This window comes from Aphelocoma coerulescens, chromosome 3 (genome assembly GCF_041296385.1).
Source record: "Aphelocoma coerulescens isolate FSJ_1873_10779 chromosome 3, UR_Acoe_1.0, whole genome shotgun sequence".
NCBI lineage: Eukaryota > Metazoa > Chordata > Aves > Passeriformes > Corvidae > Aphelocoma > Aphelocoma coerulescens.
This window is the reverse complement of record NC_091016.1, coordinates 57,189,008-57,203,870: the sequence shown is the minus strand read 5'-3', so window position 1 is coordinate 57,203,870 and position 14,863 is coordinate 57,189,008. Positions and strand designations below refer to the sequence as shown.

General features: G+C 39.8%; 1 protein-coding gene across 2 annotated transcripts in view; it reads left to right on the top strand.

The window, feature by feature from the left end:
- Positions 1–14,863, top strand: part of UST (uronyl 2-sulfotransferase) — a 166,529-nt gene that overhangs the window by 56,499 nt on the left and 95,167 nt on the right. For both annotated transcript variants that reach the window (XM_069010404.1, XM_069010405.1), the window contains exon 2: positions 343–386. In XM_069010404.1, coding sequence (XP_068866505.1) covers positions 343–386 — 44 coding nt within the window. The remainder of the gene's footprint in view (positions 1–342; positions 387–14,863) is intronic.

Sequence of the window (14,863 nt, the reverse complement as noted above, 5' to 3'; positions counted from 1 at the left end):
TGCTTACTTGCTTAACATGTACAAGGATGCACCTGGCAATTTTTTGTCATACAAATGATTGAATAATGATTGATTGATTGATTGATTGATTGATTAATTAAAACTGCCTTGGGCCATATAATTTTTTTGGTAAGATGACAATGTGCATCTAATCTTGTATTACAAATGTAGTCAAAATAACTTACTTTTTAATCAAAAATTAAAGCTGAGGGAATTTATTTTCCTTGAATTATTTGGCACCACAAAACCAGTGGGATAGAGGTGTACTGGTTCCATGAATTGGAAAGTTTGGAAGTTGCATTGGATGGCTTTTGTTTATCTCCATCCTTCTTCTTTTTGTAGGAAATTCCACTTATTTGGATGACCACGGACCACCACCTCAAAAGGTAAGCTGCTGTTATTTTGTGTTTGCTTTATCCTTACTTTTTTGGCTTTTGTTGTTAACGTATTTTATGTCTACTTGTATGCCAAGCAACTCTGCTGAGTTTACATCAACAGCACGTGGACTTTCTGACTTTTTCCACCCTAAGTGTTTTCAGGTGTTTGTAAGTAACTTGGGTTAAAACTCATTGTGATTAAGCTGATGGAATTTTTGTCATTGATTCAAGGGGAGGCAGGGTTTTGCTGGTTTTGTCTGTCAGCACTTTCGTGTAAAAAACCAAGACGCTGCAGTTAGAGCTAATCCAGCAGGTGAAGGTGGCCTTTGGCTGGCAGCAGTTCCTGGAACATGGGTGCTGCTATGAACACAATACTTGAAGCAAGTCAGTAGGATAAATTTAATGAATCTGAGTAATGAGCCCTTTTTTAAGAATAAGGTTCACTGTTCCTATCATATGTGACTGTGCTGCATAAGCTTTTCCCTCACATCACCATGGCACCTGATGACATTTCAGGTTAGGAAGGGCATAGTGACAGTTTCTTCAAGAGGAAAAAAGTGGAAGCAGACCCTTAGGCTTTCCTGTTTTGTTCTCCTTTGTTTTACCCTGTGTTGGTTTGTTCTCTAAAACATGATTTGATACTATATTTTACCTGTCTTTCCGGCCTATTATAGCTCCTTTTGCACAGTACAGACATGTACTGTGCAAAAGGACAGATTATTTCACTGATGTGGCCCACCATAGATGCTAGGGCAGCAGGTGAGTGTGAGTAGTTAGAGATGGGGTGGATGTGAATACCACCTCTGGTGGGTAGCCCTCCTTCATCGCTGTTCACCTGACCATGAAGTCACATCCTGAGCCAGCAGGCCTTGAGTCGAAATGATCAACCACAGGTGTGCACCAGTGTAGTGAAACAGTTGGCTCTCAGTCAGCAGAAGGAGGATAATGTGGAAAGCAATTCCACTTAGCTTAGTTACCAATGAAAGCAGGCAGGAATCTGGGTTTCTTCACCTTTTAGCTGTGCAATGACATCTGCTATTTTCAGCTGATATATGGGTATTTGTACACTGTTAAAATTCAGACAGCTCACTTGGAGAAATGATATACATTTGATTTTCTTCCTGTCAACACAAATTACTCAATTTTTTGTTTACTCAATTACAAAAGCAAATGGATGCAGACAGAAGTGGCAAAATCAACCTGTTGTGTTTATCATTGCAAACTGAGATGGGACACGGGTATTCTAAGGCTAAGCAAATGTTTCACATTTAAAATCTGTATAGTACTCTCTGGTTCTTTTGAAATACTTTTTTTTTTTAAATTTTAGTACCAGCTGCTCCTCTTGTCCAGGAGTACAGCAGCCTGCGTGAAGTAAAGAATTATGTTTGTCGTGTCTCGAGTGAGCACTCTGCTTGGAAGAATAAAGCAATGCTTATTCCAAACCTGTATTTCTCATGCTTGGATTAGCATTCAGAAATGCCAAGCTGTTCTAGTAAGGAAAATGTTGTCATCTAGATAAGAGTTTTTAACCTTGAAAACTTTATTCAGATAATTTTGGTACTTTTTCTTTAGGAATTTTGCTTTACCAATTAATGATGCTGTGGATGGGATCCATACTCCAATGGGCAGTAGCAATTGGACAGATTTATTCAACCCAGATACTTTCCTCTTTACATTGTGGAAATATCTTTTGCCTGTCTAAACATGTAATTTTGGGCTATGTTCACACAGCCTCATCCAGCTGCAGCTGGATGCTGCAGCTCAGTTGTCTGTAGAAAGCCCAGCTGAATAGATATGTACACAATTGATTGGTTGGGTTGGTACTCTTTGATTAGCTACTTCCAGTCAGTAAAGTTTGTGGGTTTCCTGTAATCATCCTCACTCTTGAAAGCTTGGTGAAAAGCTCAATGGAGTAACAGGCTATACAGCCTTCTGTAAGTTAAAAGCATTTCGCTTTTTGAAGTATTTGCCCATGTTTCTAAAACATTGATAAAATATGGATCATTTTGATCATCCCTTGGACAAGCCTGCTTATTCCTGAGGTTTGGGGTTTTTTGTTTTGTTTTTTTTTATTCCTGTAATCAAAACATGGGTGGGAATTGGTAGATCCCCAGATATTTCCTGGTATTTGCTTGGGGTTGTGTTTTGAACTAAGATGCTCTTGCTTTGTAAATCTCATGCATTGCATTTTTGGCTAAGTGCAGTTATTTACCCTCTTACAGCTTCATATCTGAAATGTGAAGTCTGAGGGTGTGAGTGAAATTTGCTGTAATTGTTTTTGTCTTTCAGGTAGCCTCCATGCACATGACTTGATAGCTGCCTTCATTTAAACTAACAGATGGTTAAGGTCTATGCATGCTTTAATTCAACATTCAGAAACGTGTCAGAATAAATCAGTCCTGACTCCAACATTTAAGCTATTTCATTACAAAATGCTTAAAAACTAGAAGTGGTGATAATGCACAACAGTGCATTGCCTGGGGTTGAAATGACTGGTAGCTAATATGGGCAGTGTGTAGTTAGCTGTAGGGGAAGGCCACCAGCAGTTGATACGCACTGGACCGTAGCTGTTTTGCAGAGTACATTCCAGTATTTGTTGGAAATCGTATTAGTTTTGGCTTTTTGTCATGGCTAGGTGCCAGAGCTTTGGATTTTTTCAAATACCCATGTGGGTTTTTTTTCCCAGTGGAAGAACTGAAAATAGCACTTGTTCTCCGAATAAGGAATTAGCATCATCACATTTCAGGAGATCAGGGTACTGGTCTGGTTTTTTCAAGTGAAGGTAGCAGCAGCAATTTTCTCAGTGCAAGCAAAGAACAAAAGCCTGGCTCACTTCCGTACTTGAGTATTGCTGGTGTGGTTCTGGTTCTTTCTTGAAGACCAGGTGAGCCAGCTTTTAAGGTGTTCCCCCAGTAAAGGTTTGCTTGCCTGCTGAAGATTAGCAGTAGTTACCCTTGCCAGTGATATGAAGGTAATGAGTCTGGATGTGGTGGTTTCACCCTGGCTGGAGGCCAGGCACCCACCAAAGCCTCTCTGTCTCTCCCATCCTCAGCTAGACAGGAGACAGAAAATATAGCAGAAGGCTCATGAGTTAAAGACAAGCAGAGATCACTCACCAATTACAGTCACAGGCAAAACAGATTCAACTAGGAGAAATTAATTGAATTTACTGTCAATCAAAATCAGAGTAGAATAAATGAGAAGTAAAACAAATCTTAAAACGCCTTTCTCCCTCCTTCCAAGCTTAACTTTATTCCCAATTCTCTACCTCCTCCCCCCCAGCAGCACAGAGAAATAGGGAATGGGGATTACTCATCATGTTTCTGCCGCTGCTTCCTCCTCTGGGAGAGGAGGCCTTCCCCCTCTGCAGTGCAGGATCCCTGCCACGGGAGACAGTTCTTCACGAACTTCTCCAGTGTGAGTCCTTGCCACAGGCTTCAGTTCTTCATGAACTGCTTGCATGTGGATTCCTTCCACAGGGTGCAATTCTTCAGGAACAGACTGCTCCAGCCAGCATGGGTCCCCCACGGGGTCACTACGTCCTACTGGGAAACCTGATCTAGTGTGGGCTCTTCTCTACATGAGTCAGCATGTCCTTCCAGTAGCCTTCTCCTCCATGGGCTATAGGTGGATCTGTGCTCCACTGTGGACCTCCGTGATCCGTAGGGGCACAGCTGCTTCACCATGGTCTTCATAATGGACTGCAGGAGAATCTCATCTTGGGCACTTGGAGCACCTCTTCCCCCTCTTTCTTCGCTCACTTGAGTGTCTGTAGGGCTGCTCCTCTCACATATTCTCATGCCTCTTTTCTCTGGCCACAAATTACTTCTGTGCAATATCTTTTTTTGCTTCTTAAAAATATGTTATCACAGAGGCAGTACTACCATTCCTGATTGGCTTGGCCTTGGCCAGCAATGGGTCTTTCTAAGAGCCAGCTGGTGTTGGCTGTGCTGGACATGGGGGAAACTTCTGGCAGCTTCTCACAGAAGCCACTCTTGTAGGCCCCTCCCCAATAGCAGAACTTTGTCATGCAAACCCAATACATGAACATAGGCCACTCCTCTTTGGTCCTTAGGCACCGAAGACTTTGCAAGATTGACTAATCCTAGATTTTTCATGAGTTCTAAGACAGATCTGTATGTGCTTCTCTGCAGGTAGATGCAACTTCCAGTAGCCCTAGCACACCTCTGGTGTTTCTGGTGTTAGAATTTGACAGATAAAAAAGGAATACAGTTGAGCAAAACAAGCACTGCCAGTGGTTCTACAGTGCCAATGAAAGTGGGCTCTTCTCTCCTATTTCAAATCTCTATCTCACTACCTCCTGGCTTTTTTTTAAATAAGCATCTGAAAATGTAAACTTTAAAAGATTTGCGAAGGGATCATTTGTTTATCCTTTTTCTGTATATTGGTGTTTATGTGATGCCTATAGATGAAGCTAGCTTGGTTTTTAAAAACACCTTTGAAATGGATGTTCATTAATGACTGATGGTGTTCACTTGATATATTTAATGTCTGAGCATTTCTGCAAATAAAGCGGGTGTATTTTTCCAGTATTTGGACCAAATACTTAATCAAATCCTTATCAAATCTTACCAAGATTTTTTGCTCTATCCAAGATGGTGAAACTGGCCTTGGAGGACAAAGGATACAAACTTTATCAGACCTACTGTTGTTATTGATTGAAAGCTTTTCCCTGAGAACTTGGCAAAAGCATCAGGATATGTCCCTTTTTCAGTAGAGATGACATTTATTTGTGAGGGAGCTGTGCACATAGCTTACAGATAAATTACATTGATGTAGTCTATTCACCTTTTCTTGATGATTTTCCCTTGGATGCCTGTCATGGACCCAGCGTCTTTTGGCAGCTGTTTAGGTGTCAGCAAGACCCTATGCTTGGTATATGTGATAGTGCTTAAAAGCTTTAAATGAGTGCAAAAATGGATGGGGGTCAGGATCAGGTCAAAATGAATAGAAATAAAGGCATACACAAAATAAATTTGATCTGATTTTATTGATTTAAAGCGGGAAAGTGGATAAATACTCTTTTCACCATTCTTTCAGTTCTTAGCTAGTAATTACACGCTAATTGTTCGTGGTTTTTTATGGAGCATGCCTACCATAGCATAACTGAATCATTTGGAAAAGACCTCTAAGATCATCAAGTCCAATCCTTAATTTAGCCAACGCCATGTTCACCCCTATGGGAAAAAGTCGCAGAATCCTTGAGTGGCCTTTGGTATGTATATACTGTACCCAGTCCTTGTCACTCTCCATTGTTAATTAGATTATTTATTCTTTTTTATTTGACTTTAAATCTTACTAAAAGATTATTTCAGCATTGCCCCCTTTACATTGACTTTTTATGTTCATCAGGTTTATGTCAGTGTTATATTTTCCAAGTATTTTGATAGCAATATTAAAATAATGGCCAAGAGCTGTTTATTTTTTTTTTTAGTTTTGATTATTTATTTTTTTAGTGAATACTTCCTGTTTCATTTGAGCTAGAGTTTTAGTTCTAGCCATCCCTTATGAGAACGTGGTTTAACCCTTCAGCCCTCTACAGTCTTAAGTGATTGATTTGTTAGGGATGAAGTATTTGATTTAAAACCAACCAACCAAAAAACCAAATTAAAAAAAAAAACAAGACAAAACCCCACAACACTTAGAAGCAAGCAAGATTTGTTTCCTTTTGGTTATATGCTTACTAGGGATTTTAAGAGCATGAATAGTAGTATATGTGTTTCTGATAGAGTTGAAACCCTCGGTTGAGCTGTATATGAAAAATTGGTGAATAATCTTTAAAGCAATCCAGGGCCGGTTGGGAAGGATTTCAGTGATTTAAAAAATATTCTATTCTCCTTATAAACTGAGGAGTTGAGATTATTGTGCAGTGTACAAATTTTCAGCTAGCAAAAATTGTCAGAATTTAGCAACACTAAAATAGAGTAATTTCCTATGGCCACCAGACTCGGTACCTGGCTGATGAAATACTAAGAGAGAGTTCATTAGGTGCCTTAACCACGGAGATCCCCTTTACAGCTTGAAGCACTGTTTTACAGTAAAACTGAGCTTTTAAGCCTAGTATGGTCAGTAAAATGCTATGATTTAAAAAAACCTGTGAAGTATTTCTCCACTTCCCTTAGTTTACTAGAAGCAGTGTGTTGTGGTTTAACCCAGCCAGCAATGGAGCCCCACATGGCTGCTCACTCACTCTCCCACCAGCGGCATTGGGGAGAAAATGGGAAGGCTAAAAGGCAGAAAACTCATGAGCTGAGATAAAGACAGTTTAATAGGGAAATCAAAAGCCACACCCACAAGTAAAGCAAAACAAGGAATTAATTCACTGCTTCCCATGGGCAGGCAGGTGTTCAGCCACCTCCAGGAGAGAAGGGCTGCATCACGTGTAGTAGTTACTTGGGAAGACAAACACCATCACTCCAAACATCCCCGCTTCCTCCTCCTTCTCCCCACTTAATATACTGAGCATGATGTCATATGGTCTGGAGTATCCCTTTGGATATCCCAGTTGGGGTCAGCTATCCCAGCTGTATCTCCTCCCAATTTCTCAGGCAGCCCCAGTCTACTTGCCAAAAGAAAAGAGCAAAGGACCTTGGCTCTGTGTAAGCCCTGCAATAACAAAAAATCTCTATGTTATAACAGAATATCTCTATATTTATGCTGTGTTCAGCACAAATGCAAAACAGCCCCATAATAGCCACTGTAAATAAAATCAACTCTACCCTAGCTAAAACCAGCACACAGTGTAAACTATTTGTAGAATAATTGGTTTATGTTCTTGTAAAACTGTGTTTTCATTCCTGCTAAATGACAGTATCTCAAGAGAAGAAAAATCTGGGTTTTATGGAGGATTTTCCAATTGTCTGCTATACATAATTCTTTGCAATCCTACTGAAGTAGGTGGTGAATGATATAGCACAATAGTAGTATGGAGATACATTCAAAAGCTATAATTGAATCTGTACTTCTAAGTGTGAATTGGATCATAAAAGTATTTTAATTGTACTGAAGCACGGATTTGTTTGTTTTGTTCATATTAATTTATTGCTCAAGAGTCTTAAGGATAAAACAATCACTTGATTCCATGATTTACCAAAATACAGATGATTACTTACTTTTTAATACTTCTTGAGTTTATAGTATATCAGAAAGGTGTTGATATGGGGAGGCTGAATGATTGTAAGTGGAAGTACAGAGGGACTTGGGAAATTAAAGCCAGATTGCCTGTCACAAGATGATAAATCTTTGAGGGATACTGTGCATGCTGATGTCCTGCAAAAATTTAGTAGTGAGCTGGATTTTACTAAGCCTGGCATTTGCAGCCTTTAAATTTTGAAAGACTTAGGGAGACAGCAGGTATGCAGATTTAGTGACTACTACAGTAGTCTGTAGTTTTCATTTTATTTCAAAGATGCTTGGAAAATATTTTGTCTTTTGGTTGGTACTTTAATTGCCACACTGTGTGTGTGGTTAAAGGTGAATCTTGCTTGCCTCTGGCATTAACACAGCGGCCTACCCACTGTTACCCAAAATGAAAAAATTGTAATATCACCAAATTTGCAACCTGTAGGTTTTGTTCTACATCACGTACTGTAGCTAAAAAGTACACAAGGCATAATCGTCACCATTTCTGACGATAGTAAAGCTCTGTGCTTTCACTGAAATTTAGAACATAATCCATTCTGAGATTGTCTTTGTTCACCTGCAAATAATCTGTGCAGGTTATTATACAGCACATGAATATCTCTTAGAGATTACAGTTTTAGATTTCCAGCTGTCTAGTACATTCCTCTCTTCTTTTCCTTCCTTCCATGATGGGAAGGTTATTCATAAGCTAGCATAGCATACAAGAAGGTCATAGCAACTCAATCATAACCACCTTCATTATCTTTTTAGGAGGCAGTACTGGATTATAATACCAAAATCCAATTGCATCTGTGTCTGGATGACCTAAACCTTCAGTGGAAAAACAAAAATCTGCCCTTCTGCCTGGGAGTAACAGGATGGAGTATCTTTTGAAACTGACAAATTGATTTGGTTAATCTTGCTAAGACTTGAGACTCAGTTGAGTACCACTCACGTTTTTACCACAAGTCTTATAGTTGTTAATGGTATTCTTAAATCCTGAACTGAAAGGATTTTCTTAGCTCTGATGTTTGAAGGGAAAAAAAATCTGGAACTTGTGGTGCTGGGGAGTCTTACAAAACTGAAAAAAACAACCACCAAATAAGAATTCTAGTATAATTTTGAAATCCTTGTGATTTTGAAGATGAGCTGGTAGGTCCTGGCAGCCTTCTACTCAGGCTTCAAAAAAGGATTAAGTTTAGTTCAGGAAACTGTAAATAGCAGTGAAATACTCTGATAAGAACCATGATTTTTACAGATTGTGAATGTGCCTACACGTGGTCAAAAGTAGAGTCAAAACATCAGGCAAAGAGGACAGGTTTTCATGACTGGGTTGAAGAAGTCTGTGTGAGAATGGCAACATCATGGTGATTCGGGTGAAGGAGGAGCTTGGGCAAGTGTGCTTATGAAAAGGTAGTTCTCAGGACAGCACCCACAGCATCCTGATGTCCTGGGGGAGTGTGGAGGCTTTTGTGGCTGGCACTACTGGGGATTTTCAGTAGGTGCAAGGAGAAGCTCCCTCCATTGAAATGAAAAGGAGTCATGCCCTGGTCAGCAGGAATGAGGTTTGGTTTGCCTCTGAGCAAGTCAGATTAATGATTTCAAAGTGCAGAAGAGTGAAATGGGAGCACTTTATGCTGGGCCTCCTCTGTTATTGCCTCTGGCTTGTTGTCTTCAACACCACAAGATCCATTTGTGACTCAAGACACGGACTGTAGTCTGTAAGGGAAAGTATTTTAGGCCTTTGAGTCATTTTAGATGACACAGTGATTTCTGCTGAGCTCTGGTTCTGCTGGAGGAGTTTGCTAGCAGCATGCTGTGTTTCTTGATGTTGTTCCTTCCAGGCAAAGAGACCATGCCATGAACTAGATTTGAATTTGTTACCTGCAGGAGCCGTGGTGGAACTCCGTTTGAGTTCCTGCAAGCATGCAGAGCAAGAGCACCTCAGAGATAGCTCATCGGTGAAGAGGTTGTGTGTTACAGTCCAGCAGAACTGGCCTGTTTTACAAAATTAATATCCAGTTATGGCTATAAACGACCTTTCTTTCATACTGTGACTTATAAAGTGTCTGTGCAAAGTAAGTGGAAAAGACAAGCACGCTAGAGACTTTGAAATAGAATGTGGAGTTACTGGAGGGAGCCTAAAGTAAAGGGCAAACTGAAATGCAGCATGACATACCTTTGACAATGGTGAAACCATGAGTTGCTGCACTAGCTGCAGCCTCATCAATAGCCAACCACGATTTTGAGAGTTAAACCTTAATGTGAAGAAAGACAAGTGCATACAGAGGAATAAATTATTCCATCTACCACTCACCACATTCAAATCCAGTATTATTGGCTCCCAGGGTGAATTCGTGAATATTGCATTGGAAGGATAGAAGCAACCTTAAGGTAGTGAGGTTACTTAAGGGAATGCCAGTGCTGTGAAGTATTATAAAAAGTTTTAAAACCAGGCTTAGTTACTTAATATCTCTCATTTTGCAAGTATCCAATATAAACATGTGGGTTGAATGTGATAGGATTTACTACTTAAACAGAGGGCAACTGTGCCAGTGTGTTCTGAGCACATCACAGAATGTACAAAACCCTGGGCTCAGAAGGAAAACCAGCAGTTTTAAACTTTACAGTTCCAAGGTACATATAACATGATGCTGCTCTGGAGTTAAAATCAGTCCTGCACAAATTCTGCAGCTTAAGGGGTTTTTGATATTACATGGTAAACCTTCTAGTGGAAAATGGGGTAATTAAACTGACACTCAAATTCTTAACCTACCTGAACTCATGCTAGTTCTCTCAACAAATACCAGTATCAGTGAACCATGTTCTAAGATAATTCATCTCCTTTATCTTCTTATGAGGTAGGTGCATACCAGAAAGATAATTTCCACCAAGTGATTAACTTTTAAGAGATAAATATACTGCTTTTTATAAGAAAGCTAATAAGGGTCTTCCAGTTCTTTTTCTGTTGTAACCTGCATTTGTTCCTGTAGGGTAAAGAAGAAAAAGAGCAATAGCTTTGTTCTGCACCCCTCTCTATAGTAGTGACAGTACCATATGCTTTGATTCTTCTAAATTCTATCCTGAGATGTATTAAAAAGAGATGTCTGCAAGACGTGAACAATTAACTGTTCAGTTTTCCTTGGCACCAGGGAGACAAGATACAGCACTGGAGCTGATTTTGGTCCCAAAAGAGGTGAACAAACTGCAGTTAGAAACTGCAGAGGAAGGCAAAAATGAAGAGGTTGAAAAGTATGCTGTGTTAAGAAAGGCCGAAAAGAAAAGATTCGATCAACCTAGAGGCGGTGGTTGTACCCCATCCCCAAACAATTATCTGTTCGGTAGGGTGCTTCCCTCGCACCTGCTTCGTCCCTGAAAGGAACTGGAACTGAGCTGCCATCACTTAAGTACAAGTGAGTGTTGCTGAGTGATGAAAGCCAGGAGTGCCATTCCCACCTCCAGAGGCTGCCTAACATCAGTGAGTACCTGAAACTGCTGAGTGAACAGAGTATCTGCTCTCTACCAGCCTGTTTGATTTTGTATACATGTGCCAAGTTGGAATGTTGCTATGTTGCTGTAACTTCACGTGCCTGAAATAAAGCTGGTTCTGCACTCCCTGTGGTGTGGGGGGTCTTGTGCAGTACATTGGATGCGCAGAGGTTCTGCTCTGCTGCAGCTTGCTGTTGTAGAGAAGTAAATCAGGGGTAAGGTATAAGATGAGCAAACCCAAATGTGTTGACAGGATGCATCCAAAACACTAAAAATTCAAAACCGGCTCTTTGACCTTTTCTTTGTGATTTTCCCAGGTTGCTACTGATATTATTGTTGTTTCTATAGCCACAGTATCTTGTAATAGGACCTGATCTGAGACTTAATGGGGATACTTTGCTATGCTTTGAACTGAGATCTTTTTAGATTTGTAAGTGTGCAGTGCTTCTTCATAGAAAAATTACGGCAAATTTTGATTTTGGCTATACAGATCTGTCTTGTGGGACACTTCAGGGGCCGTAGGCTTTGGCAGACACTTCATAGTAATGCTTTTCTTTAGCCTTAATAAATTCGAGGACTGCCTACAACCAAGTTTCCTTTTGCTGCTTGTGCTCCATGCTTATGTTTTTAATTTAGCTTGGTACTTAGGGATGTTGAATCATTAGAGAACGCATTTTAACCTAGGCTTCCAAATATGTCATCTGTCTAACACATGAAATGCATTGGTTTGGGGAGGGGGAGGTGAGGGCAAGTCATCCTTTTTCAATTAAATTAGTTTCTTAATGAAAATGCAGCAGAAGAATATTCTGTTTCCTCTTCTGCCTTGTTTTCAATGCTCTGCTGCAGTTACATGGCATATGAACTTTGAAAACAAACAAATTTCATCCTTACCTTTTCTTGTGGTTTCTACTGTATTTTCAGTGACCCACAGAGAAGACCATGCTGTCTGGTCTGCTTTAGAGTTGGTTAATTCAAAAAGCTTATTACTGTCTAGCATCACTACACTCTACAGGTGAATGTTGATAGAACTGGACCTGTGTGGTTAAGATGGGGAAGGAGGATGCTAGCTAGTAATTTATTTTATTTGCTCCCTTGTTCATTCTTCAGTCCTGTTTTCTGCTGACATAACTGTGTTAGCAAGTTCTCATTGTGATTGCTTTAAAAGTGAGCAAGTTGATACTTGTTTGGAATGAGATTTTGAGCAGTAATTCCTGAACTTAAGTTTGGAAGGCTATCTCTTAGTGGCATTTGAGTTTGTCTTTAAAGACCACGGCAGGCTTATGAAAAACCCTAGTTAAAAAGAGGTATCCAATGTACCTAAGAAGATCTCAAAGGTGATGACTGAATTATCTGATCTGTCTTCATGAAATCCACAATGTGAGAGTAGATATTATCTGGAAACAGTAGAAGATGAACTAAAAATTAAAAGCATGATGGGTAACAAAATTCTGGAACAAGTTGTATAAGAAATTCTTCAGGCGGCCGGAAAGGATGTGCCTTCTAACATGCCATATGTAACCTTTGGGAACACTGGAGGAGGAGGAGGAGGAGAGACACTGGAGAGAAATGGACTGCTGACAGCTCTCAGGTTTGTAGTTGTCTTAGGAGTATCATCCTCCTGAGTCAAATGGACCATTCCTTTGACCAATTAAGCTCTTTATAAAATTCTTATAATTCTGTCTTAGTTGGACAGGAAAAGAAAATGAAGAGGTTGGACTGGGAAGCTGTGATGCTGTATAAAGATGTGTGATGTCAGCAAATATTTAATTGTTTTCACAGTCTTACTGGTACTGTCTGTGTTGGTTGGCCTTGTTCACCTGATAAACATGGAGCACTGCCTGACCACAGGTTAGTGTCTGCTTGGAAAGGAAAAGTCATTTCTGTCATCTGCTTCTGGCCCTACTTGTGTACAAGGACACAGGTCACTTACTTGCTGAAGTTGTGAATATAATGGATTGCTTTCTGAGAACACGTCTCTCTGACATAAGACTGGGAAATTTTTGGCAGATGGGCAAAATTGTACTCAATTTGTCTCAGTAAAATTGGAATGATTTAGGCCTGTGGGTGAATCCCTACATCATTGACACTGCAAGTAATTATCCAGCCTAATTTTTTTTTTCTTTTTGGTGCAAAGATTTATCTGTAGACAAAGCCCCCAGTGAAGTTGAAAGCCTGGGCTTTTGTCAGGCTATCTGTTGAATGGCTCCTTTTCTGAGACTGGCAGACCTCTCTGCAGAGGTACTTGACAGTCATTTTCTGTAATGCAAGTTCATTTGGGGTTAAAGTTGCTTTTTCTTCTTGATTTCATTCACAGTGATTCTTGACATCTTTAACTGTGGAACAAAAGGAAAAAAAAAAAGCCTGTGTGAACTGACAAGTAAATTGTCATATAACTTTCCAAACCCTTGGAGAGAGCTGTTATAATTATACCGTGGGTTTTACTTTTTTTATGGCTGTAAGTGCTAATTCATGTAACTCCAAAGTGAATTACATGTTTCAATTGTTTATATTACCTCTGGGCTTTGATGCAGTGCTCAGTAAAGTCATTCTGCAATTATTTTGAAGTTGTGTATATTGTTACATGAATATCAAGTTGCCAGAGCATCACCTCAGCAGTTAGTCTACATGATACATACTCTTACTGTAATAAAATGTAATCCAGTTAGCATTTTGTAAATGTCCAACTGCTGTTTTCCACCTTGTTTTTGCTAATACAACAGGAGCCTTCTTTTCAAGTGCCTTCTCTGCCACCATCTCTTGTATTGTCTGAGTCTCTTGTGAGTATCATGAGGGGGAAAAGAAAGTTCCTCTCTGGAGAAATTTTCTGTTTCTTGCATTTTTAGTTTTGCCTGATACAAACTCATGTTTCTGGAAGAGGTATCTCTTGTCTTAGGAAATAACCTTGGCATTATCTAAATGCAGAAAGCAGATTTGCAACATCCTGAGGGAACTGGTCACATTAAACAAATACTTGTTTTTACAACACAAGCCTGTGTACTGCATGGCTTTGTGCACTGGACACACCTTTTGGGGCATTTGGGTGTGATAAGTGCAACGGTGACGTAAACGGACGAAACATGAGCAGAGGTTCAGGAGGTTCACTCCTAAAGCCAACCACAATCAGCAGTGCTGCAGAGGAAGTTTTGGTTACCCCTCATGATTGTTCTTCTGAAGTGAGCTTTGAGCTGTAGTGTTTTATCTTGAATCTTGTACGAGTGGACCTAAGTGCATTCAGCTATGTACTGAACCAAGGCATTGATACATTGGTCTCCTTTAAGCTGAACAAGTGTCTGAAAATAACAGCCCTTTATTTCAGGTTCCTTTATCTGCAGTATTTGCTGTGGTTTCTTTTTGAGGGTTACCATGGTTATTGTTTGTGTGCAGAATGGAGTTGTGCTACCTAGGAAGGTGAGTTTCAGAACCAAATGTTAGAACTGGCCAAACTTGGTAACTACTGTCAGTTTTTCAAGCTGATAAAGTTGTTTGCACTTAGAATAGAGAATTTACAAAGGCCTGGTTTAATTTCATTTAATTTTAAAAGAATTATAAGATTCACCCAAAGTTACTGGATAATCCAGTGAAAGATTTAATTAGAATTTGAATGTAGTCTATGCAGCAAAATTATACTTGACTGAAGTACCAAAAAAGAAAAAATTTTGCTCACTATATTGCCTAGTCCAAACTGCCAGGCAAGTCAAAACAGCCAATAATTATGAAGCATTTTTAAATATTTCCGTAACTCTACAAACGCTCATCATTCATCTAATTTCTGGGATGCTAGGCAAATATATAGTGTATATGCTCTTGCTCTTTCACTGGCACTTGGCAGCATCTACTTACCATTTCTCTTGAAG